The sequence below is a fragment of the Peromyscus eremicus genome, chromosome 1, assembly GCF_949786415.1.
Source record: "Peromyscus eremicus chromosome 1, PerEre_H2_v1, whole genome shotgun sequence".
In the NCBI taxonomy this organism is placed as follows: domain Eukaryota; kingdom Metazoa; phylum Chordata; class Mammalia; order Rodentia; family Cricetidae; genus Peromyscus; species Peromyscus eremicus.
Window position 1 is genome coordinate 186,603,485 of NC_081416.1, and position 27,238 is coordinate 186,630,722.

General features: G+C 39.1%; 1 protein-coding gene across 1 annotated transcript in view; it reads left to right on the plus strand.

Annotated features, from left to right (window-relative positions):
* The window catches only part of LOC131903411 (zinc finger protein 660-like), a 39,625-nt gene extending 20,491 nt beyond the window's left edge, over positions 1–19,134 (plus strand). The window contains 7 exon segments of the mRNA XM_059253970.1: positions 4,474–4,529; positions 7,144–7,270; positions 8,553–9,431; positions 9,434–9,715; positions 10,851–10,970; positions 14,606–14,657; positions 18,954–19,134. Coding sequence (XP_059109953.1) covers positions 4,500–4,529; positions 7,144–7,270; positions 8,553–9,431; positions 9,434–9,715; positions 10,851–10,970; positions 14,606–14,657; positions 18,954–19,134 — 1,671 coding nt within the window. The 5' untranslated portion in view covers positions 4,474–4,499.
* Positions 19,135–27,238: the final 8,104 nt, after the last annotated feature.

Here is a 27,238-nt window from a genome sequence, read left to right on the forward strand (position 1 = left end):
TTCCTGCATAGCAGTCTCAAATTTGGCTTAGAGATTGTTCATCTTGCTAGCATCTAATCAATAAATCTTTTAAGTATAATTTGATTGAGGCTGTGGTCTTTTGCCAGAGATCACAAACTCAATAACCCTAGGTATTTTCTACTAACCTACAACTGCTGATAGCAATGTGCACTGGTGGAAGACTTTAGAGCCCCTCAAACCTTTCCTCAAGAAGGGACTAATCAGGGAATGTGACTGTGTGTTTATATTGGAAATAATTTTCTATTTATTTGGAGAAATTAACATCTTCCTCTGCCTTCTTCTATTCAGTATGAAAGCCGTACTTTTCCTGAGCTGTGAGCTTGTGAGGCTATCATTTAAAACTTCACTCTTGGGGGCTGGAGAGATGGCTCAGGGGTTAAGAGCACTGACTGCTCTTCCAGAGGTCCTGAGTTCAATTCCCAGCAACCACATGGTGGCTCACAACCATCTGTAATGGGATCTGGTGCCCTCTTCTGGCCTGCGGTCATACATGCTGTATACATAATAAATAAATAAATCTTTAAAAAAAAAAAAAAAAAAAAAAAAAAAAAAAAAACTTCACTCTTACCTCATGATGCCATATGAAGCACACAGTATGGAAGTATTCATTCATGATGCATTTCTATCTCAAGAAGGCTGCATCATGGTTTTGAGGCTTTTCTTCTGAACTTCATTTCATGAGGGTAACTATTGTCACCTGCCTTTTATTACACCTGCCAAATGCAGATGAATGGTCTTGTTAAATAAGAAACACAGAGCCAATGCAGAGATGAAAGCCCAAGAGGTCAGAGCTAAAAACCTTACCCTTCACTGCTGCTGTTGTCCTCTTCAGCAAGAGACCTACTTCCTGTCTGTTTGTCTTTTTTATAGACTTTCTATTCTGCCTTCTCATTGGTTGTAAACCCAACCCCGTGACCTCCTCGTCACTGCCTGTCTATACAGACCTCCAGGTCTTCTATGGTTGGTATTGAGATTAAAGGCGTGTGTCTCCATGCTGGCTGTATCCTTGAACACACAGAGATCTGCCTAGCTCTGCCTCCCAAGAGCTGGGATTAAAGGTGTGCACCGCCAACGCCCAGTTTCTGCTATGGCTTGCTATTAGCTCTGACCCCCAGGCAACTTTATTTATTAACATACAAATAAAATCACATTTCAGTACAATTAAAATATCACCATAATTCCCCTTTTCTATTTTAATAAAAAGAAAAAAAAGAAAAAGGTTATAGCTAACATAAGAAAAACTATATACAAAAGTACAATAACTATATACCATATATACAAATAATAAATACCTAAAAAAATGTCTAGTCCATTTGTATTTGACAAATTCAGAGAAAATAATTCCATTATCTATCCTATTTTGGTAAGTCCAAAATGTACCTAATTCACTTTCTATCCTAACTAATCTTCAACTATAATTAACTAATCTTCAACTATAACTAACTAATATTTAACTGTAACTAACTAATCTTCAACTCCTTCAGAGACCCAAGAAAGAAATAATATTACCACTGCCAATCTTCCAATACTCAGCATGGTCTCTATTCTTAACTCCATTGAAAGCTATTGTTCCCATACCAATTTCTTTTGTATAGATAGTTTGAACATCATATGTTTACTTTAGGCAGCTCTTTGTGTAGTGTGTATATTAGGCCCTTTGTGAAGAAAGCCTAAGTATTTATTTCACTTTCTTAGCTACCATTCATTCTTTGTGTACTTTTCAGATCTGCACAGCTTTGTACTCCACGAAATCCCTTTGTCATTTTTCCTGGTTAATTTCTGTGCTCCTGCAATCTCTTTCAGGGTGTGTTTGCTTATTTCAAAATAATTTAGAATTTATAATCATGTTTTTCTCTAGCACTTTTTCAGCACTTCAAATTTTCCAAGAAGTTCCTTGATCTAGTTAGTGTTGATTTTTGGATAGAGTTAGAGATATGGATCTAATGTCACTTTTCTACACATGGGTAATCATTTCCTCAGCATTGAATGTTCAAAGGGCTTTCTGTTGCTTGAGTTTTCCTGCCTGGCCCATGGTCAGGACAAATCTCTCTCACCTGCCAGTCCCACAGCCGCTCAGACCCGACCAAGTAAACACAGAGACTTATATTGGTTACAAACTGTATGGCCGTGGCAGGCTTCTTGTTAACTGTTCTTACAGCTTAAATTAATCCATTTCTATAAATCTATATCTTGCCATGTGGCTCGTGGCTTACCAGCATCTTCACATGCTGTTTGTCATTGTGGCGGCTGGCATTGTCTTTGACTTAGCCTTCCACTTCCCAGCTTTATTCTCCTCCTTGTCCCGCCTATACTTCCTTGTGCCTGACTACTGGCCAATCAGTGTTTTATTTACCAACCAATCAGCAACACACTTGACATACAGACCATCCCACAGCAGCTCTCACACTTCTTCGGTTCATTTTTTATGTATTTGGCTCACTTTATCTTTCTTCTTGTGTTTTCTTTTGGGATCTCTGTTCTGTTCAATAATCTGTGAGGTGTTTTTTTTTTTTAATGTAGTACCATACTGTCTTTGTTATTGTGCCTCTGAATCATAATATATGATCAGGTCTTGTGATACCCCAAGTAATACTGTTTTTAAGGATAATTTTAATATTTGTGATTTTTCTGTGTCCATATGACTATTTCTATATCTACTTTTGTGGAAAATGTCAGTATTTGCTTATTGGATTACACCAATCTACTCTTTTTTTTTTTTTTTTGGTTTTTCGAGACAGGGTTTCTCTGTGTAGCTTTGCGCCTTTCCTGGATCTCACTCTGTAGACTAGGCTGGCCTCGAACTCACAGAGATCCGCCTGGCTCTACCTCCCAAGTGCTGGGATTAAAGATGTGCACCACCACCGCCCGGCTACCAATCTACTCTTAATAATGTAATCATGTACAGGATAGTTTTATGTCAGCTTGATACAAGTTATCAGAGAGGAAGGAATCTCAATTGAGAAAATGCCTTCATAAGGTCTGACATAATTCTTAATTAGGGATTGATGGGGAAGGACCCATTCTGTTGGGGATGGTGGGCTGGCGCTGCTTACTTGTATGGGAAAGCAGGCTTAGCAAGCTATGGGAAGCAAGCCAGTAAGCAATACTACTCCATGGCTTCTGCATCAGCCCTTGCCTCCAGGTCTGGCTTGTTTATATGTTCCTGTCCTGAATTCCTTCAATGATGAACAGCAATATGGAAGTGTGGGCCAAATAAACTCTTTTCTCCTTGACTTGCTTTTTGATCATGATGTTTCATTGCAGCAATAGAAACCCTTGCTAAGACAAACCATATACAGCATTTCATTCATCAGTCAGTGTTTACAGAAGTCTATTTCTTTGTGTATTATTACTTTTCATGTTTTAGCTTGAGTGCCTTAAAATTTTCTTCATAGAAGTGAATTCGTCATTACTTAATGTTATTCCTAGATCTTTTGGAAACAACCTGAATGGCTTAAATTTATAAATTACTTTTCAAATTGTTATTATTAATAAAGTAATTACTTTCTGTGTTAGTTTTGTACTTTTCTATAATATGTGAAGCAGTTAGCAAATCTAACATTTTCCTGTGGTGACTATGGAAAGTTTTTTGTGTGATCACATCATCATTAAAATGGAATTTGGTGCCTTTCTTCTTCTTAACTCATTTCTTACTCAATTTTTTTTTTTCCTGGCACACTCTTATGCCACTAGATGAAATAAGACTGGAGAGCACATGTTGTTTTATTTTCCTGTTAGTTTTCCTGCTAATGCTGCTCATTTTTTCCCTCTGCACTGGACTATTAGCTTCAGTGTAACACAACTTCCCTTACTGTGCTCAGCTGTGTTCCATTTCTTCCTGTTTCACTTAGGAGTTTATCCTAAAATCTCCTGAAGTTTGTCTTACATCATATCTGTTTCTACTGGTATTTTCATAGCATGGAGCTTTTATTCATGATTTGTTTTTTAATATTATTGTGGGTAATATTAGGGTAGTAATTTACTTCCTTCTAGTTGGAAATGGTAGTTTGCTGGTTTTGTGTGTTGGAAATAATCTGGTACACCCCAGCTCTCCTAATCATCTACTCCTTTTATAAAATGCCTTATTTTCTGGGTTGTCATGACTAATTTCTCTGTAATTTTTCTATGTAAACTTTTCCTCTAAGATCTGCAGTGCAGCTTGAGTGGATGACCATTGTCATTTTATAACCCACTTCATATGACTTTCCTTCATGAATTTTAAGAGCTCATGTTTTGGGGTGCAATGATAAGGTTCATAGTGATTTTATTTCACCACTCTAAATATACCCTTCCATGTTCTCCTGTCTTTGACAAGGTTTCTGATATCATTTCAGTTTTTGGATCTTATGTGGTTTTGCATTGACCATAATAGAGTTGTATTAATTTTAGCTTTGTTTTTTGACACCTTGATGTGAAATTTCAACAAAATTCCACTCTCTGTTTCTGAGACAGAAACTCAAAGAAGAGCAACAAGAAGAATGAATGCTTCTGTGGTTAATGCTCTCCAGGTCAGTGTCTTATTCACATTTCTCTGAAAACTGCTTTTATTATAGAAACCATTCAAGATTTTAATCCTCTACCACTGGCAATGTTTTTGAAAGTGTTTATTTTGACTTATTTACCTGTTTTTCTTTTTTTATATTCAAGCTTAAGTCTTTAAATCTTTCACCTATATAGCAGAGACTTGTCCAATTATATTTTCACTTGATTGTATACTGTGAGGCCATGAATTTCCATGGATTGAAGACTTGAATTTCTAAAAGAGATGCTATTGTAAATGACACTCAAAGAATTATATTGATGCCCACTTTCTACATGGGATGAACATGTGTTCTTTTATATTAGTGAGGAAGGGAGGTCTCATGTGCCACATAGCTGGCATTCTGGAATGGTCAGTTTTGCAGAAATGGCTTGTGAATGTGGACATTCCAATACATGGACCTTTTCACTGACATCACTGAGAAATTTTTAGAAAAGTAGAATTTGAAGCGACTGCTTGCCTTGAACCCTAATAGTATTTCAGCATTCTAGAAAGCACAGATGACAGAAGTAATATGTGGCTCTTGCCAGAAAATTGATGTGCCTATGCACAGATGAAGGTTGCAGTATTCTAGTTTCTGTTTTTGCCATGTTATGTCACACATTGATGATGGGTGTGTTGACACCTGAGATGTAATTGTTTCAGTAGAGATTCCGTTTAAAGTTCCGTGGTTATCCCTGCTGTCTCCGCCTTTGTATGGCATCAGGTGGAATATATTAGTGAGAATTTCCTAGAGAGTATTTACTTGGTGCTGGACATAAGCCCTCAATTTTCAAGCATAAATGAATGTCCCTCTTGATTACTCTTTTCTTTTCTTTTGGAGAAAGAAGGCTCTCTTCAGCCTAAGTTTTTCCTCTCCCTGAAGGTTTGTATTACACAGGGACAAGTTCTGAAGAGTTGTGTCATTGTTTCTGTATCTTTACAATAATACTTTATTTGAGTATATGAGGGTCTATCTGCATATTTTACGTATACTGCATGATGCATTATGCCCTTAGATCCATAATGTCAGCACCAAACCCTTGGTGCTGAAGTCAGAAACTATAGTTAGTTGTCATGTGTGTAGAGAGAATTAAATTAAGTTTCTCTGTAGGTACAAGTGCCTTTTATCTCTGAGCTATGTGTTTAGGCTCTAGATTTACATTTCTGGTACATACTTGTGACAATATATAACCCTGTGTATTCTAGTTTTGAAAAATTAAGGAATAATCACAAATGATACTTATCTATGCTAGAACCCAGTTAGATGAATGAGCTCAAATACTGAAGAAAAAAATAAAAGTTGAAATGAAGAGATTTCAATTTTCAGTTGATTCAATTCACAATTAGTGAAGTTAGAATATTTCTCATTGTACTTAATACATTTGTTTTTATAACAGAAAGTGTTTCTACTTCATCTGAATGCACTGTCGCAGATGGCATTTGTTTACACATATATATCAAATTATTCTGTAGTGAAACACTTTATGGAATTCATGAAATTGTTATTATCAGTATTGTTTGTTTCAATTTTTAGAAAAATTTAAATGACATTAATGTTGTCTAATTCTGATTTTTCTCTTTACTTCATGGTTGTAAATATTTCTCAAAAAATGTCTTCATAAAGAATTTGATTCTGTGTGTTATTTGGAACATTGGATATATTCAAAAGTTTTACACTCCTTACTCTCAAGAAAAAACTGACTTTAATTCATCTATGAATTCTACATTCCATATTATACCCTTTTGTTCTAGAAGGGGTACAGCATTTTACTTAGGCCTCAGGATCTCAACTGAGCATTTTAGAGTAGAGTCAGATGAATCCAGCTTCAGACAGGGTTGATCTAGTGTCCATATTGAAGCAATAACAACAGTTGTATAATTTTGAAGTATTATAACTTTACTATCTGAGATTTGACACTGGGATTCTGTTTGCTATCAACACACATTTCATAAAGGTACATTTCTGCATCTTGACCTCAAATGTGTATGGTATATTCCCTAAAAGTTTGCTGATTGCAAGAATATTATGCCATCCTGTTTTCACAGAGGTAGAAAATAAAATAAAGACTGAATGTTTTAGAAAGTATCTTTTATTAAAATTAAAGTACAATTTTATTTTATAAATATCCATATATTTGCCTGAAAGTATGTGCGTGTACTATATATGACTCCTGCCTATAAGTTTCATCAGTGAGCATTGAATCTCATGGATCTGAGATTAAATTCTGTTTTGTAATGCCATGAGTGTGCTGGGAACCTAACTACATTTTCAAGGACTTTAAGCCATGACAGACTGTAAATTGGAGACAAATTTTTCAAATATAGTGATTGTGGCAAATCTTTTATCTGCTACTCGGGTATTAGAAAACATCAGAAAATTCATGGAAGAGAGTGACCTAATGTATGGAAACAATGTAGTAATTCCTTCTATACATTGTTTCTGAAAGAGTAGCAGTGCAGCACTTCTAGAAAACTCTTGTCCTTTAAACATTGTCATGCCTCATGTATATCACAAACATGTCTCTAATTCTTTAGGTCCCTTTCACCTAAGAAATCATTTGTCAAGCATCACATGGTAAATAGGTAATTTTCCATGGCAGAGTCTGTTGTCATTCAGGGATGTGGCTATGGACATCTCCCAGGAGGAATGGGAATGTCTAGACTGTGCTCAGAGGACTTTGTACATGGATGTGATGCTGGAGAATTACAACAACCTACTCTTTGTGGGTAAGAATTCTGTTCTTGTAGAATTTCTGATTCATCCTTTTTAGTTACTTACTTCATGTATACGTAAACTCTCTGTACCTAGAGAATCCCAGAAATGAGGAAAATTCTTGTTACCAATAGAAATTTTTGATGATGCTTCCTTTACATTTTCTGTGTTCTATAGAAGAGTAACCAATGTGAAATTCTCCATGATCTCTTTACCCCTCTTATCTAATATATAAAGAAAATTTCAAAGTTCAAAGAATATTAAATATTCAGAGCAAGGAAATATATAACAGTACTTATAGTAATTAGAATATATTAATTTTACTACTATTTTAAACTCTTCACCTATATCTGATTATAAATAATAGAAAAGTTTTAGAGAAAAATATGTTGGTTTTGAGAATGCTGTTTTTGTGTATTTATTTTTGAGATGTAGTTGCCATGTCTGATACTGGCACAGCATGATTTTAATGTGGAGGCTGAAGTGGGAGGACATGTTGAGTGCTCTGCCAACATAGGTTATATTATGAGTTCCTTGCTGACCAAAGCTGTACTGTGTACTCTGTCTCAGTAACATAAGAAATAGGGAAGTGTTATTCCTATGATCCTTCACAGAGCTTCTTTCTCAAAGTTCTTTACTACTCAAACATCTATTTGTCTTACCAGCTATGAGGTACAGTGTTTAGATAAGAATGAGAAGGCTATGCATGGCACTAACCTAGGTCCTCTATATATGTATGGCATTGTTTAGTTTGGTCTGTTTGTGGGAATCCTGGCAGTGCAATCAGGGCCTTTCCCTAACGCTTTGGCTTCATATTGGGAAACTATTCCTCATAGTGGGCTGCTTCACCCAGCCTGAAGACAAAGGGAGGAGCTTAGTCCTACCTCAACTTAATATGCCATGCTTTGTTGACACCTTGTTGACACCCATGGGAGTCCTGTCCCTTTCAGAACAGAAACAGAGGGGGAGTTGATAAAGAGAGCGAGGGAGGTGGGGAGAGGAAACATGAGAAGAGGAGGGAAGGGAAACTGCAGTTGAGATGTCAAATAAATGAAAAAAATTCAATAAAAAGGAAAAAAGAATGAGTAGGCTATTATTGTTCCTGTGCTTATAGATCAGATTGGAGATTATTATGAGCATCCATTCAATGACTGTGAAACAGAAAAGTCCTCTGTTAAGAGCTATGTACCTGAAAGTTAACTGCTTATCTGTCATAGAAAACTAAGAAAACATCAGGCATTGAATCTGTTACTCATGCATTAATTGCTATTATCCCTAATTATACTAATTTTTCAGAGAACCATTGCATATGTGGTAAGTATGAGAAGGTCTGGCATCAAGACACAAAGCATTTGATCCATGATCATGAAAACATCAAAGAGAAGTCTTGTAAATGTAATGAGCTTGGCAAAGTGATTCATGAATCCAGCCAATGTAGACCTTGGGACACAAGTGATACTACAGAAAATAACAAGTATAGAGTTGGTAACCACAGAGATGCCTCTGTTGAAGCCTTAAACCTCAACAGACACAAAAGTGGGAATGCTAGAGAAGAACCTTGCAAGTATACAGACTGTGTAAACTGTTTAAATTTGTGTTCCATCATTAGCCAAAATCAAAGAAATCATACAGGAAAGGAAGAACACAAAAATATGGAGTACGATGCATCTTTTGACTCTAATACAGAAATCACACTGAAACAAACTGATAGTGGGAAGAAACCACACCAATGCAGGAAATGTGGAAACTGCTTCAAGACTCACTCAAGCCTCATTAGACATCAGAGAGCCCATCCTAGAGAGAAACCCTATAGATGTATAAAATGTAGTAAACGCTTTCTGTATTTTTCACAATTCAAAGTACATTACATAATCCATTTTAGAGAAAAACCCTACAAATGTACAAAAGGTGGTAATTGCTTTTTTCATACATCACACTTGGGAAGACATTACAGGATCCACATAGGAGAGAAACCTTACAAATGTAGTGAATGTGACAAATGCTTTACCACAAAAGGCTATCTTAGAACTCATCAGAGAAACCACACAGAAGAGGATCCTTACAAATGTAGTGTATGTTGCAAATCCTTTACATGTGGCTCCTCTCTTAGAATACATCAGAGAATCCACAGAGGGGAGACTTACAAATGTAGTGAATGTGACAAATCCTTCACACAGAAGGTCATCTCAGAACTCATCAGAAAATCCACACAGGAGAGAAACCTTACAAATGTAGTGAATGTGACAAATCCTTTACCCAGAGAGGCAGTCTTAAAATCCATCAGAGAATTCATTCAGGAGAAAAACCTTACAAATGTAATCAATGCACAAAATCCTTTACTCAGAAATGGTATTTTATAACTCATCAGAGAATTCATACAGGAGAGAAACCTTACAAATGTAGTGAATGTGACAAATTCTTTATACAGGGCTCAGATCATAGAAAACATCTGAAAACTCATACAGCTGAGAAACATTACATAATGTAGTGAATGCTAGAAATCCGTTACATTGAAAGAGAAGCTTGGAACTCATTAGAGAATATATACATTTAAGAAACTTTAGAAATGTAGTGAACATGAGAAATCCTTTAGTAATTGCTCATCTCAGAATATGTTGTGGGATATTTGATCTCCCTCTGAAATCAATGTATTAAAATCAGCTGTGTATGGGGCTGGGGCCTGGAATTAGTTGACATGAAATTGCCACCAAGAGTATGGAGGAGTGTGGAAAATAGACACATGGGAAGAGCAGGGAACGACTTGGAATTTCTTGGTGTTTTTGGTTTGAAATGGTTGGAGAACTCTCTCTTGCTGGGTCTCTGGCCAAAAAGGAAGGTCAGCTGGTTGCTTCCTGCCCTCTCTTAACTAGCAAGTTTTCACCCTAACATCTTATTCCTGAATCTTTATTGGGAAATACAACAATGGAGTGTAGAAGGAATCTTAAAAGTTCTTATTAATAAAATCAAACCTGAGGCCAGTTATTGGGGTGAACGCTGGAAAATCAGAGAAGCAAAAAAAGCTTCCTCACCTTGCCAATTCCTCAGCTGAACTTGTTTCCTCAGACTGGAAGCCTCTGTGTCCCCATATCCGAACGGTTCTCAGCTGAACTGTGCTGCTGGAAAGCCTGAAAGCTTAACCAGCCAAATGCTTCTTGTTCCTGGTCCTCATGCCTTATATATCTTTCTGCCTTCTACCATCACTCTCTGGGTTTAAAGGCTTGCTTTCTGGGATTAAATGCGTGAGTCACCATGCTTTGCTGTATCCTTGAACACATGGATTTCTGCCTAGCTCTGCCTCCCAAGTGCTGGAATTAAAGGCTTGTGCTACCACTGCCTATCCTCTATGTTTAATATTGTGGCTGTTCTGTCTCTGACCCCAGATAAGTTTATTAGGGTGCACAATATTTCGGGAAACACAATACCACCACAATGGAGACTTAGTTAAAAACTACATGTGGTGGCTGTGGCAGAGTCTGTGCCAGCAGAACCAGAAATCCCACCAGGCCATTGCCTGAGCAACAGGGTGTTGAATGCAGTGTCATAGGGTTACAGGCAGGTGCCACCACTTAGCCAACAGAAGAACAAGATGAACACATCAGAGTATACATACAAAAGTGAAACCTTACAAATGTAGCAAATGTGAGAAATCCTTTACTGTTTGCACATTTCTAAGAATACATTAGAGAATTCATTCAGGAGAGAAACCTTACAAGTGTAGTTATTTTAGTTTGGATTTAACTACTCAGAAGAGACACTATCGCCATGGCAACTCTTAAAGGAAAACTTTTAATTGGGGCTGGTTTATAGTTTCAAAGTTTTTGTCTATTAGATTCATATCAGTAAGCATAGTGACATGGAGGCAGATATGGTGCTTGAGAAGGAGCTGAGAATTCCACATCTTTATCCTCTGGCAGCAGGAAGTGAGCTATGTATTAGGTGTGGCTTGAGCATATATGAGACCTCAGTGCCTGCCTCAATGGTGAAACAATTCTTCCAACAAGGCCACACCTAATAGTTCCACTCCCTATGGGCAAAGCATTCAATCACATGAGTACATAGGTGCCATACTTATTTAAACCACCATAGTAGTCAATATAAGAAACATTTTATCTACAAAATCACCCTGAGAACATATCAAAGTATTCATACAGGAGAGAAAAGTTACAAATGTAACATATGAGGAAAAGTCTTTACTTGCCTCCTAGGTCTAAGAAAACATCTGAAAATTCATACTGGTGAGACAAATTTTCATAGGATATAATTTAGCATGTGATTTAACCAAACTCTGTTCTTAGCTACACTTGAGAATCCACACTAGAGAATCATTATGAACATGAAAACTTGTGAAAGCCTTTAAGTTATGTTCAAATCTTTCAGAACATCAAGTGTTTAATGCAGACGGAAATTGTGAAAATATAGGACACTTTACATTAATTTTTTTTACATGTTCAAGCTCAAATACTTAATAATGAATACAGAATGGAGAAAACTGAAGTATATGCTGTTGTGTAACAGTTTCCTGGAGACTGGAATGATCCATTTTGAATGGAAGCTGCTTAAGGCAGGAAATATGCCATTCAAGAGCTTCAGGCTTCAGCTTCAAGAAACCCCTGAAACTGACAGCGTTCAGTGTTCATAACTCAAATGAAGAAACTCAGAAGTCATGCCCCTTAGAAGAGGATTTAGCCATAAAGATAGGATGCTCTTTAACTTGTAGATATACTTACAGGTCTGCCTTGTGCATTATTCATGAGCTTTAACACATGCTGTCTTTTGAGTTTCATGATAACAACTGTTTGAGTTCCTTATGCTCCAATAAGCAACTGCTTACCCATAATCTTACAAAAAATTCCAGTAAAACTCATTGATTCAAAAAGTTGGATTTGATTCTGTTTTCAGTTTCCCACTGGGGTGAGTAGATGCTTATGTATGTTGCATCTTCCTAGGGAAGATGTCTCATAAAATAGGTGCTGTACCCATTAATTGTTCCTCCAAACTTGTTCTAAACAGGAAGTTGATAATAGAGTAGCATTTGTCAACCTGTGGACCATGACTCATTTGGGATTAAAAGACCCTTTCACATGGGTTGCCTAAGGTACAGGAAAATATATATTCAATGGTTTTAGGAACTGAGATACCATGCCTATGTTGTCTCTAGCTGGGTCTCCCCACATGAAGATACACCCACATAAGAGTGTGTGGAAGTCCAGCTCCCACTCTTTGAAGGGTTCTTGGAGGGACAGGAGAGGAATGAGGATGTATTAGACAGAAAGATAGAAAAAGATGATAAGAAAGACAGAGACACAGGATAACTACCGTAGGACTCTGGGCCAATACCCAGTCACCTCAAGATGTATTCCAAAGGGCTTTTTGTACAATGCCAAGGGGGGAAGCAAAAGACCTCCCCCTTTCAAGATCAAAGCACAACATACAGGCAAGAGTAGACCCTTCAAAACACCTGGTAGCCATGCCCGTGGTCAAATCATCCCATTATGCAGCCCTGCTGGGGTAAAGCAAGTTCAGATTCTCTGACCTTGAGTAATTTGGGCCCCCACAGGAGTGCTTGGGAGACTCAATTAAAGGCTTACAGCATTAGGAAATTTGGAGCCACTGTATTAGAGAAAAGGCATTTGAGTCTACAAAAAAGGAAGATTGTTTTTACTGAAATGTTCCAGGTTTACATTCACAGTGGTACTTGCTTAAGTTATAAAGGCTCCACTCATAGAATTTAAGTGCTTTGGGAGGCTCAGATAGAAGGCTGCTTTCTTCCTTGCATTAAAGGAGGAGAGAAAGGTCTACAAAATGACAATTGAAAATACAGCTACAAAACTGTTGGTGACAGACATCATCCAAACTGGACTGTGTTCCTGAAAAGCTTTGAACTCATGCTGATACTGCGTGACTCAGCCAAATTCCATTGACCTTGAGAACAATGCTATCCATGGGCATATACTATAGACTATCGTGGTGTCCTTGTGTCATTCTACACCTTATCACCCTGCTCTATTAACAGAAAATTTGAGGTCCAGCCTCTTAATTTCCTTCCCAGGGGTCCAGGAGAGATGCTACCAATGGCTGGGAACTGAATCTAGATACGCAGAGCTCTTTTGTCCAATTTGTTTATTTGTCTGCCACCATAATTCTCCCCAGTCCTCTCAGGGACCGGTCTATATCTCTGCAAAAACAGCAACAAACTCTGTGTTTACAATACCACACAAGAATTGCAAGGTCCTCACCAGAAGCTTCCTGGTTAAATTCATTTGCAACCCAAATGGGGAGTGAGTAAAGGTGGAGTTAGATAGGAATAAATCAGAAAAGAAATTCATGTGCTAGAAATATATCCTCATATATTCAAGGATTATTGGATGTTATTAAGGGAAATATGTGGTTAGGTGAAGACATTACAAGTCTATCCTAAATGTAGTCAAACTACAAACTCACAGGTGATAGGGTAAAGACATCTATAAGTCACTAAAAATAAAACTGCTGCTATTTTTCTATGCTGACAGTTTTCTGACAGGGCAGGAGAGGAGTACTGATAGCCAGTCAATCTGCATTGCAGCTTGAAAAACCTGGTGAAAAGAAAACCCTTTGTTCTAAGAAGTGGGGAGATCTGAACTTGATTTGCACAAAAAGCAAAGCTATGCACCTAGGAGCCAGGTACTTGGCCTAGGAGCCAGGTTGTCTTTGAAAGGACTTTCAGGGGCTTCAGGCACATAGCAGGCAGTCTGGTCAGCTATTCTGTTCCTTGATTATCCTTCAATGCTTTGTTTGGAAGAGCCCTATCTTTGGATGTAGCTAATGGGGATATTTGCAAAAGACAGATAGCCAATTCAAATGCTAAAAAGGGAGCAGGGAGCTCAGAGGCAGAAGACCCTGCCTACTTGACCTTATCCAAGTACTAACCAGAGGAGGAGGCTCACACACACCATCCTAAGGGAAATATGAGCACAAGAAATTCATAACAAGAAACAGCTGACTATTAAGCTTAATAACATCCAATAATCCTTGATAAATGGCTTCCCTCTTGAAGGACACCTTGGTTGGTCAAGTTATAGCTTATTATATACAGCTGGACTCCCTATTTCATATTCTTGAGGTCCGTGACACTCTATAAGCCCCAAGAAATTAGCTGAATTTCAGTTCATTTTTAAAGGCATTTGCATAATACTACTATTGTAGAAATCCCAGAATATTCACATGAAACAAAGCTTAATAAAGGGATTTGCTAAGGATTTATCTTCGGCTTCATTTCATGTGTTGGTCCTTCCATAGAAATATCATGTAACTATGAAACTTTAATGAGATAATCTATGAACAAGATGCAGTGTACATATGCTTATTTATAGTTTTAGAAATCCCCAAAAGTGTGCTGGGAAGTCAGTTTGACATACTGAGAAGGTATGAAAAGGTATCTAGTTGACGCTAAAGCATTATAATAGATTATTGATAATAAAACCAGGAAGACTAAAATTTTGTACCTTAGAAAACTCAGTGTATTACACTTAACAAATCCATATCATTATATATTTTTTCCACAGATTTTAACACGAAAATATATTCAATCCATGAGAAAATATTGTTTGAGAACATTTTGGTGTTCTCAGTATTGGTGTTTATTTAAACAGGAGCTCATTGTTAGTAAAACTTTGGATAAATTCAGGCTGTTGAATTAAAAGGATCATAGATAATTTCTGCCAGTTGCTGCTACATCAGGGATGTTGAACCTGAGACAGGAGATGTTAGGTTTCTGTATTGGCCCTTAACAATCTGGAAATTGCAACCAGCTGACAAACTCTGGGGATTCAAATTTCAGGTGTTCAAGGGATAGGGACCCCTCTTTTTGGGGATCTTGAAATCATTATCCTAAATCAGTACAGATATCTTGTATCATGGTACATTTTTAAACTTGTCCACAATGAAAAGACATCTCACATTGTACCTTTCACACTATTGTTTTCTTCATTCTGTAACTATTTGTACACATAGTTCTAGTCTAAGGTAGTAGCCAGCATGTGGTGAGCCTGTATAAAATGGGTCCAGGTAGCCTAGAAGCTGGACCTGTGTGGAAGACAGCATGGACATAGAGGGTCATATGCATGTCAGTGAGGTGGTAACAATCACCAAATCAGAGGGGTAATGGCAAATGAAGCAGAGGCTCTGTGGGATTTGAATTCAACAGCATTTGTGGAAGAGCATCGTAAGAGTCAGATTTCAAGAACCTGGTGGGCATTCCAGGGGCTATATTTTTAAGAACAAAATTGGCCTCAGACAGGATCTTGCTAGGCCAGGAACACTCCCTTCAGCTGCAGGACACCCTATAAGACAATGTGGGTAAATTGTGAGTACATTGTGCTATAGGGGACTGGAAACACAATAGAAGGGAAAGCAGGATTGTGAAACAGGCATATTGGAGTGTACCAGAGGTGTGATAAGCTTTTATGTCATCCTGCTAAACAGGATGACACAGTCTCTCAGAATTGTTTTGGGGATACCATGCCCCCTATAAGTGAATTTTAGATAATCTGGGGCTTAATGGGGTACTTTTCATGAGTCTTACAGTTGCCAGAATATTTACAGAAAAGTAATTGAAAAGAGAATTTGCATTATCCCTTGTATGCAAAATCGGTTGTCATACTATTGGGACACTTATAAAGATCTTGGAATTTAAAATAATCAATGCTTTCTAACTGTATTGTTTTACCACTTGCCTATTCAAGCAAGTGGCCTTTGCTACTGGAGATTTGCCATACACTGGGAGCTGTTTAGAAATTAGTCCCATAAGGAACCAGTGCATATTTGATTGAGGCAGAAAGTTTAATTTATAGACCCCCACAATAGTGGTTAAAAACATTAGCATTTACTACCTGTGGGGGACCAGCCCCCTTTTATGACCAGGTTACTCTTGAGCAGGGAGAACTGGAAATATTTAGACGGAAAGAGATACCTAGATGATGAGAGGAAAGACATAAACAGGACAGTCTGAGGAGGGCCTGGGTCAAAATCCTCCAGCCCAGAACTTTATTCAAAAGGGCTTTTTATAACAATGTCAAGGGGTGAGGCAAAAAGACTGTCCCCTGCTAGATACAATCAAGTGTATACCATTTCAAACACCTGGTATCAAAGCTCATGGTCCAATCATCCTCTCATGCAGTCCTGCTGGGATAAGCTACTATGAAACCTTGGTGGGCTCCAACAGGTTCCCCTTCTTAATGTTTTAAAGGGCTCCCCATTAAGAGCTCACAGCAATCTCCATAGCTGTCAGACCTCCTAGTAAAGGAGTAGAGGATAATAAAGATGGAAATTTCCTTTTTGAATGGGTCTCAGATGTCTATAGAAGTCTTAGCTGCACAAAGCCTTTATTTAAATCAATAAACTCTTGATGTAACTGTTGGTTATGCCGGCGGCGCTGCCCCTCGTGGCTGGTCACCGCCCGCGGCGGCCATGCCGGCGGAGGAGCGTGCTAATTAAAAGAATCATAGCCATGGTTACCTTTTCAGAGCTTTATTGGGGGGGGGGGGAGACAGAAAGACAGAGAGAGAGAGAGAGAGAGAGAGAGAGAGAGAGACATGGGGGAAGAGGGAGAGAGGGGGACCGACGGGGGGAAGAGGGAGAGAGGGGGACCGACGGGGGGAAGGAGCGGAAAGGAGAGGGAACAGAGAGAGAGAGAGCCCACAGAGGGCTCAACCGCTTTTTTAGGCTGGGAAGCCGGCGAAGGCTGATGACGTAATTAAAGGACGTAAATAAGGACCAAATCCTAACATCCCAGACTTTCCCTTATAAAAAAAAAGCAGGTAGATGGGACTGGGGCGTTGTTCCTCTCAAAAACTGCTTCCAGCTGACTTTTGGACGTTGGTTGGCTCTGGGGGGAATGGAGAAGGGGAGTCTTCCGAGGTCGACAGGCGTTGTGGAATGCTGTCTGTCATCCATTTGCTCTGGAGACATGTATCCCTCTTGGCTGTAGCTGGGAACTTTCTGTTTGACAAGATGCTGGTGACACAGAAAAAACTTAGAGAGATAAAAAGAATCATTATTATTTTATGTTGGCATTTATCTGAGGTAGATCTGGCCTGTCCCTATGGATTTTGAAACATGTTAAGCTTTATCAGAGACAGATTATTTTAAAGCATCTGTTTCCTTTACTGGTTCAGCATCTAGGAGACAGGTGATCAATTGTTAAAAGCATCTCATAGTAATAGATGTTTACATTAAAGTCTTTGTAGCGCCCAGACGCTTTTGGGTCTGGGGGTGTAAATACCTTTTAGCTGTTACAGTCTTATTTGATGATCTCTGGACTCTGGTTCTGTGGTGGTCCTGTACCATTAGCTGAACAGTGAGTTAGAACAGGGAACTGGGAAGAGAAAAGCTTGTGGTACATGAGAAATTTTTTCCCCCTTTGGAATTAGGGACAAGGCAAAGATCAGGGCCCTGTCTGTATGCACATGAGAAACACAGGCAGTGGATCTGGAGTGAAGCAATGAGCTCTTATTTTAGGTGGAAATCTTTTTTCATTAAGTAACTTTGAAAGTGTAATTAAATCTGGTGAGGTGGTAAGGCTGTCCTCTGTACCCGACAATAAAGGAGAGGTGACATCCCAAAACTCCCAGGACTGAGTCAGTGGCTCTGGTGTCCAGAAGGAAAGAATCGGATCGCTTCCCTGCCGCGTTCTGGGTTCCCTGCCATGTCTGTAGCCAAGCCTAGGTCTGCTGGAGGTCTTAGCTTGATGTACCCATGCATCTTGGTGCCTGGGGGCAGTCAGCTGACTCTTTGTCTTTCTAGGTGGCATTTTTAACAAGGCTGTCAATGGCCTGGCAGGGCATTCGCTAGCCCGTGGCCTTTTCCTCACTTAAAACAGGGACCCAACAGCTTTTGGAAGTCAGCGAGTGCCAGCACTTGGCAATTTTGTTTTCGGACTTTATCTTTTCCCTGGCACACCTTAAATGCCACAGATGACTCTTTTGCCTGTGGGGTCAGGAGCCTTGCTCTCCAGATGTTTAAGTTTTAGTCGGGGAGGTCTGGGGAACAAGAGACGGATTTTACTCTATGTCCTGAAATTTTTTTTTTTTTTTTTTCCTGCTGATTGATGGCTTAAGGACAGCTTTTGGAAGATCTGCCAGGAGGCAGACTATAAACCGATACTTTCCGGAAGACTTGTCTGAGGCTATAAGCTGAATATTTTTGGCTGAGCCATCCTGACTACTGTAAACTATTTTGTACGAATCTTAGCCGCTTCCAGACCTGTCTGTGCTTCTCAAGGCAGTTTGAGAATGAGTGGGTGGAGTTAAGGTGAGTTAGGGCGAGTCGTAGAAGCCGCCTAAGCCCGCCCACTTGAGCCCGCCCACTGCCGGCGGAAGTCAGACAGAAAAGGTTACACGTGGCAGATGCAGAAGTGGGGAAGGAGAAGGGTTTAGAGCTTTAGCAGAAAGCTTGGAGATAAAGTAACTCTTATTTGCCCGTTTTTTTTGGCAGAAGTTCCCGCGACTCTGTTATGTGGCCAGGTTTACATTGTTATGAGGCCAGGTTTACCGGTGCCGCCCCTATCCGCCAATGTATCCGCCCTTTTGTCCCATGGCTGTAGCCGAGAGAAAAAATAAAAAATTAAAATAACAAACCGGGATCAGACTACAATCTTGGGCGTCCCCAAAGAGTGGAGAGAGATCCATGAATCAGCTCAAGTTCGCCATCCTCTTCGTCAAGGGATGCGAAGGGCTGCCGTTGCACCAACTTGATCCACCCGGTAGACCAAGACACCATTTACTTTCTCGTCAGAAACGAAAATGTGCCGTTGTTGGTGCAACTCGAGGACGACCCCCAGGGTGTCCGTCGCAAAGAATATAGCTCGGACTACACCGCGAGAACCGCGGACTTACTGTGGTGAAGAATCATGGCGGTAGCGGTGTGGGGGTCCAGCGGAGGCGGCGAGGGACGCGCGCGCGCTCGCGGTCTCGCGGTCTCGCTGGATGGGGGAAGAGGCGGCAAGCAGCAGCAGTCAGCAGGTCCTCGGTATTCGGTGGTGTATCCGAGTCACGGCACCAATGTTGGTTATGCCGGCGGCGCTGCCCCTCGTGGCTGGTCACCGCCCGCGGCGGCCATGCCGGCGGAGGAGCGTGCTAATTAAAAGAATCATAGCCATGGTTACCTTTTCAGAGCTTTATTGGGGGGGGAGACAGAAAGACAGAGAGAGAGAGAGAGAGAGAGAGAGACATGGGGGGAGAGGGAGAGAGGGGGACCGACGGGGGGAAGAGGGAGAGAGGGGGACCGACGGGGGGAAGGAGCGGAAAGGAGAGGGAACAGAGAGAGAGAGAGCCCACAGAGGGCTCAACCGCTTTTTTAGGCTGGGAAGCCGGCGAAGGCTGATGACGTAATTAAAGGACGTAAATAAGGACCAAATCCTAACAGTAACCACACCAAAAAAGTCAAGCTCCAGATGCAACTGCATGAAACTTAAAGACTCCCTTAGCTTCATTATTAAAATCAACAGGTTAACATAATTCTACCATAAATATTGCTATACATAATTACAATTTTCTCAAACTTACATCCAAAAGCAATCTCGTAATAGAACCATTAACATTTTAATAACTTTAGCAAAACTACACTTTAAAGCAATCGCTTAATAGGAGCACTTGAGTATCTTGCTAACAAAACATACGATAACTTCTGATGTATTCACATCAAAGTGAATTACTCCCTTAACTTCACCAAACCATGGTGCATCGATATCAATAGGTTAAAAAGCAATACTCTCAATATAACCATTAATACCTTAAAAACTTTAGTCAAGTTCTCTTTCTTTGTTGCATCTTTGTTTGGTTTCGGAATCAGGGTAATTGTAGCCTCATAGAAGGAGTTTGGTAATGTTCCTTCTGTTGTCGACCAAGGAACTGATATAGCTTATAAACACCTTCAGCAACACAGCAGGATACAAGATCAACTAAAAAAAAAATCAGTAGTCCTCCTATATACAATTGACAAACAGGCTGAGAAGGAAATCAGAGATACATCAATAGCCTTTACAATAGCCACAAATGATATAAAATACCTTGGGATAACTCTAACTAAGCAAGTGAAGGACCTATATGACAAGAACTTTAAGTCCCTGAAAAAAGAAATTGAAGAAGATGTCAGAAAATGGAACCAAAAGCTGAGGAGCCCCCCCGCCCCTCTGGATAAGTGAGACAGTTGATTAACTTTAACTGTATAGGAGGCATCCAGGCAGTGGGACCAGGACCTGTCCTTAGTGCATGAGCTGGCTGTTTGAAACCTGGGGCCTATGCAGGGACACTTTGCTCAGCCTGGAAGGAGGGGACTGGACTTGCCTGGACTGAATCTACCAGGTTGAGCTGAATCCCCTGGAGAGGAGGGTGGACAGGGGAATCCGTGGCTGATATGTAAAATTAAATCAAATTATAAAATAAAAAAAAAAGCAGAACAACACATTATCAATAACAGAAAATAGAACTAAAATATAAACCTATATATTCCTGGTCATGCTGTCATTCCCGTAATAGCATGGCAATCAAGTGATATGTGGCAAGAGATAAATAGTATACTTTTTAAAGTTATTCTGCTAAAGGTGGAAGTTTCCTCATCATTTCAATTGCCATTCAAATTATAAGGACAAAATGATCAAAGAATTTTCAATAAGAAAGGAATTTAGAAGTCTCCTCACTATTTTTTCTGTCTATGCAATGTAAAGTATTTGGTTGATTTAAACTGTTTACCATTCAACTGGTTGTTTTCCTATCGTAGAAACAATGCATAAAATGATTTTTCCACTGAGCAAGCCTCTGGTATGCATGGATCACCATTGCACATTTAGGTTTCACAAAAGCCACAGTAAATACTTTGCCTCCAGCAACTCCTTCTACTTACATGTTGGGAGAGGAATATGGCTTAATACGTCTGAATTTATTAGCAAATGATAATTGTGGAAGCCCAAGAATAATGACAAATATGGTAAAATTGAAGAAGTGGTTTTTGAAATATCTTTTCTTTATATAGAAAACAACTGAGTGTTTTTAGAAATGCTGAAAGGGTAGAAACTATATTTGTGGATTTCTTGGTGAACATGATCTCTCTCCACAGATTCCTGGCTGAATTGTAAAACTGCAGCATTCTGGTGAGTAATTGTATATACATCAATGTTCAAACGAAGGCATTCTGTGGAAGTTGTATGCACAATAAATCACCATCTGTACTTGGGAAAAAAAAAAACTTTAGTCAAAATCCACTTTAAAAACTTTACCAAGAACCCAAAAGTAATTTCTTTCTTTCTTTTCTTTTTCTCTCTCTCTCTCTCTCTCTCTCTCTCTCTCTCTCTCTCTCTCTCTCTCTTTCTTTCTCTTTTTTGTCGAGATCGGGTTCTTCTCTGTAGCTTTGGTGCCTGTCCTGGAACTCACTCTGTAGACCAGGCTGGTCTCAAACTCCCAGAGATCCACCTGGCTCTCCCTCCTGAGTGCTGGGATTAAAGGCATACACCACCACCACCTGGCTAAAAGCAATTTCTTAATAGAACTATACAAAACATAACATTAATGCACTCAAGTAACAAGAAAATATTTTCTAAATTAAATAGATAGAGGAATATTAACTCTTCCATTTCTTTATAATTTTTTAAACTAAATCTTTAGTGGAGTTAGAAATAAACTCAAACATTTCCATTTCCAATAAACTTAAACATTTCCATTTTTAACACAAAATGGCCAATAAATCACCACAGTTAATAAAGCATACATGCACAGACAAAAGTGCATCTTGAGCCTAGGTAGAAAAAAAAACAAATTTCTCCAGTTAACCATTTCCATTTTTAACACAACAGTTCCATAAAACAGTTCATAAGTCATCATCATTGATAGAATTTGCATGCATAAGTAGATTCAAAATTGTCCCATTGCAATGAAATCACTCCTGTCCATCCCATTTCTTAAGTCAAAAAAGTTCAAAAAAAATTTTGGTACCAGCCTTCCAAATATGAATAAATATTTCTCACAGCCAAAATATTTTTGCAGTTAACACTCTAGTTCAAACAAGCATTGCTGAAACTTCACTCGCTTCAGCATTTTAGGACAGTCTGTCCTGAGGAACCTTGCCTCAGGAAAGAAACTATTAGCTCCACAAGAGCTGGTTGGTACAGAGTCCTCTCAAAAGAGACTTTCATACAACCAGCAAACAGAAAATGCAAAGCTCCTGGCTTTCACAGCTTTCACAGTCCTGGTCTGTCTGTGCCTCCCATAACCAGGACCCCTGTCTCCTGAGGCTAGAGGGTTCTCAATTGTCTCATGCCACACGGGCTCAAGGTTCCTCCAGCTGCTACAAACTGTGCCGTGGCTTTCCTAGAGCAACCCTGGCCCCAGGAGGAAACCCAGCCATTATGAACTACGACTTCCTTGAGTCCCATTACCTGCTTCACTGGCGGCCTCAAGCTCAGCACCCTGGTTCCAAGAAACTCTGTATGCTGTCCTGCCCCAGGGCCATTCCATCGTTCCAGCCACACCCTGCTCCTGGTTGCTCAGGCTGTGTTAGTCTCAGCAGTTCCCACAGAGCCCCGATCTGGCTCTTCAGCCTGGAGCACGGCTTTCACCTCCATAGCTCCCTGGGCTCTAGTGTGTCTCAGCTACTCATCAGACGCTAACACTGCCTCTCTGCCCCTGGCAGCAGTCTGATCTCCACAGTCTCTACTGCTCACCACTGCTAGCTATTCACTTTTCCCACGGAGCAGCATCTCTGGTGGGCTCTCCAAGTCATTGCCTGCCTTTCGCCTCTGTCACAGCATAGCATCTCTACTCTGCTCCTCACAGTGGCTTCCTCTGAGCTGAAAGCTTGCAGACCTTCTATGCTCATGCTGTCTCAGGCGTTGCCACCTGTGCTGCGCTGATGTCCTGTGGGTCTCAACTGTCAATGCCTGGTTCTGGCATCTGCGATTGTTGGCAGCTTCTGGAGTTTCTGAAGCCACTCAGATTACCAAGTTTGCTGTAGACAAATTTCTAAATGGTCTTATAAAATAAAAAACACAGAGCCAAATAGAGGGGTGAAAGCCTTACAGAGATCAGGGAAATAGGGAAAGCCACCAGCCAACCTTACCTCACCAACTCTGCTGTTTCCAAATGTGTTACTTCTTGTCTACCCATGTCTATATACCTTGCTGTTCTGCCTCTGATTTGCTCTTTCAGTTCAGCTACATCACTTCCTCTTTCTCAACAACTCTGTCACTTCCTGTCTATCTATACAGACCTCCAGACTTCCATAGTTAACTAGTTTTGGAATTTAAGGTATGTGCCACCACACCTGGCTCTGTTTCCAGTGTGGCCTTGAACATACAGACATGTTTCCTGCCAAGTGATAGAATTAAAGGCATCTACTAACATTGCTGTGACTTCTGTGTTGTGGTTGGCTTTTTCCTCTGATTTCCAGGCAAGCTTTATTTATTAAAGCACAAATAAAATATCACGACATTTCAGCACAAATAACATATCACCACATTTCCCCTTTTTGTCTACTAAAAAATAAAAAATATTTAAAAAAGTTATAAGTAATATAAGAAAAATATATACAATAAGTACAATAAATATATAATATATACATGCAATAAATACGTCAACAATGTCTAATCCATTTGCATTTGACAAATTCAGAGAAAATATTCCATTATCTATCCTATTTTGGTGAGTCCAAAATGTACCTAATTCACTTTCTATCTTATTTTGTATCACCAACAGAAAACTATCTTATGATGTTTTTCAAACTTATACACTCAACACCTCTTAGTGAGTTTCTTATCTGAATTTCTTAACAAGGAAAACTGTAACTACGACTATCTAATCTTCAACTCCCTCAGAAACCTGAGAAGGAAATAATATTACCTAGTAAAACAGAAAGTACATACAAGTGACTTCCAAAAAATGTGAGTTATGACAGAAACAGCCAGGTTCCTGGACAGTCACCTGAGGTTTCTCTACAATGTTGGGGCATCATCGGCCTACAGACTTAGCATATCTGACAGACTCATTTGTGAAGCATGATGTACGGCAAGGCCTACAGCTCAACCTCACATTAGGTGCAGGTATTCCATTTACCAGAAAACTTGAATTCCACCAGTGTCCTGCCATGACTCAGAATTTCACATTCTGGAAATTGCTGGTGTTTTTGGAATTTAGCTGTCCATTCTTCTTGGCTTGTGGGTGGCTCCATCTCCTTTATTAAATGCCAGTCTACCATTGAGAGTCCAGACTCCGTCAGCCTAGTTGTTCCTGCAAGAATAACTGTTCCAGCTACTGTTTCACTGCACACCAGGAGCCATCAGCCCACTGCTTGTTCAGCTGCCTTTAAAGGAAAGGGCATTGTACCTTTTCCGTATTACACTTCATCGATGGTGTCATATTGTCCTGGCCTCAGAGGACATCTGTTGCCAAAGCTGCAACCTCACTTTTCTTGGCAAGGATCGGCATTTTTTTTTTTTTTTTTTTTTTTTTTTTTGTCCTGCTTGTCCATTTTGGACAGCATACTGTCAGCAGTCAATGCGAGGGCACTTTCTTGCCCAGTGGCTAATTTTTGCCACAGTGAAAGTTAACTCCATGTGGAGGTTCTTAAATGCTCATATCTTATCTGAAGTAGATTGGTGCTGCCAGGAGCAGACATGTCTCATAAAAAAAAATAAATAAATAAAAATTAAAAAAAGAAAGAAAGAAATCTGTGTTATTAAAACATTTTAAATGCCATATTCTGTAGGTCTCTGAAAGATTTGAAGATGACCTGTCTATCTAAAATATATCTGCATGACCTTGGAAACATAACTAATATGACTACAAGTTCGATTGTAATGTATAACTACTAACTTTCATTTCTTTATATCCTAAGTAGTTGCTAATAATAACTTTCAAGGATTAGCCAATTGCATTTCATTGTTAAATGAACTGTATAGGTACAATATCCTGAACAAGATTAGAAATATATGTATAGTATTTAGTAACAAAATTAATCTCAAATTTGTATCTATCTATCTATCTATCTATCTATCTATCTATCTATCTATCTATCTATATTTTCGAGACAGGGTTTCTCTGTATAGCTTTGCACCTTTCCTGGAACTTGCTTTGGAGACCAGGCTGGCCTCGAACTCACAAAGATCTGCCTGCCTCTGCCTCCCGAGTGCTGGGATTAAAGGTGTGCACCACCACCGCCCGGCTAATAATTTGTATACAATATACAAAAATCTAATCCAATGTAAAATACTTTAAACTAGTAGTTGCCTTTTACAAGTAGATTCAGTAATCTATATCTATATCCTCTCTTTTTTCTTTTCAGAGTAGATTCAATAATCTACCCTTTACTCTATCATTTCTATATCTTTTTTTCAGAGTAGATTCAATAGTCTACCTCTTATTTATATACTCTTTTTTTCTTTTTCTTTCTTTTCAAACAAGAACCTTAAATCTAATCTCCTTTGTTTAACCTCTTTCCTGACTATTAACAATAACAACTTGTAACCAACCATCCTAAACAATTACAATTATCCAAACACAAAATCCATAGAAAAACCAAAAACCACCCGCCCCATCTCTTGGGAATATGGGCATCATGTTTTTTAAAATTGCTTCCTGTTGTTTGTGGGCAAAGGCATCTTTTTTTTTTTTTTTTTTTTTTTTTTTTGGTTTTTCGAGACAGAGTTTCTCTGTGTAGCTTTGCGCCTTTTCCTGGAACTCGCTTTGGAGACCAGGCTGGCCTCGAACTCACAGAGATCCGCCTGCCTCTGCCTCCCGTGTGCTGGGATTAAAGGCGTGCGCCACCACCGCCCGGCTTGGGCAAAGGCATCTTGAGGGAATCCTGAAAAGAAAAATTTTGGGTTAATTGTCAAGTTCTAGGAGAGGTCACTATATCATTTGTTGTCTAGTCTTTGCGTAATGTGAAAGTGAAGGGTTTATCTGAAGTCCTTGCTCGAATAGTCTGAAGCTGGATCATCTCAGCTAGCCATCTTGAAATTGTCCTGAGCAGTTTGTAGTCCAAAGCTGATCTTTGGGTGATGTTTGTCAGTGTAGTGGTATTATTATTGTCCATGTGGAGTCATCGTTATGGGGCCCCATCATCTTTCTGGAGACTTCAAATTCACTGTTAGGTCTGGTCATGATTCCTTGCAGAAAACTGATAGAGTCTCCAACACAAAACCATGTATAGGCCGCTAAATCAAGCTTTTTTTTTTTTTTTTTTTTTTTAGAATTAGTTAGTACACTATATGATCATTAATATCATGAAAAAATTTAAAATACACATATTAATCTTATAAATTTTGATATAAAATTCATACCTTAAAAAGGTTTAAAGAATCAAAATAGAACCAAAGAATTGAGATAAGTGGCAAAAGAATATTCCCTTAATTTTGGTTTTCTCCTTCCCATATCAGATGGCGCTTCTGACATGATACAGAGATTTTGTATTTTCTTTTCACAAGCATGCTTAGGTTTAGAGAAGGAGAGAGCCATTCTCCAATTCCAAAGCCAGCTTTATTTTTTAATTGAACTACATAAGATCATTTGTAGAAATATCCATTCTAATATAATATTTTTCCTCTGCATTAAAATTCCTGTAGGAGAATTTTAGGGTAAAATAACTAAAATGTAATCATCAAGCTTTGTATCCATATGATCCACATGTCCTTCCTGTACTTTCTTTTCCACCAAGGCCAATTCTCTCTCAACTTCAGCTGCTAATTCTCTTGAATTATTTAAGTCCTTGTCACCTTCTAAGGTTTTGACCAAATTACTTAGTTCATCATTTTTTACCCCAACAACAGTCTGTAAATGGGAGATGTCTCTAAATAATCTTTGAAAGTCATTAAGAGTCTGTAATCAATCACTCCTAATTTGCACCTTTTGGCATCTAATTTTTTTGTAGACCTATTTTATATCCTAAATAATTAATAGAATCTCCTCTTTGTATCTTTTCAGGAGCAATTTATAATCCCAAACAAGACAAAATTTTCTTTACTT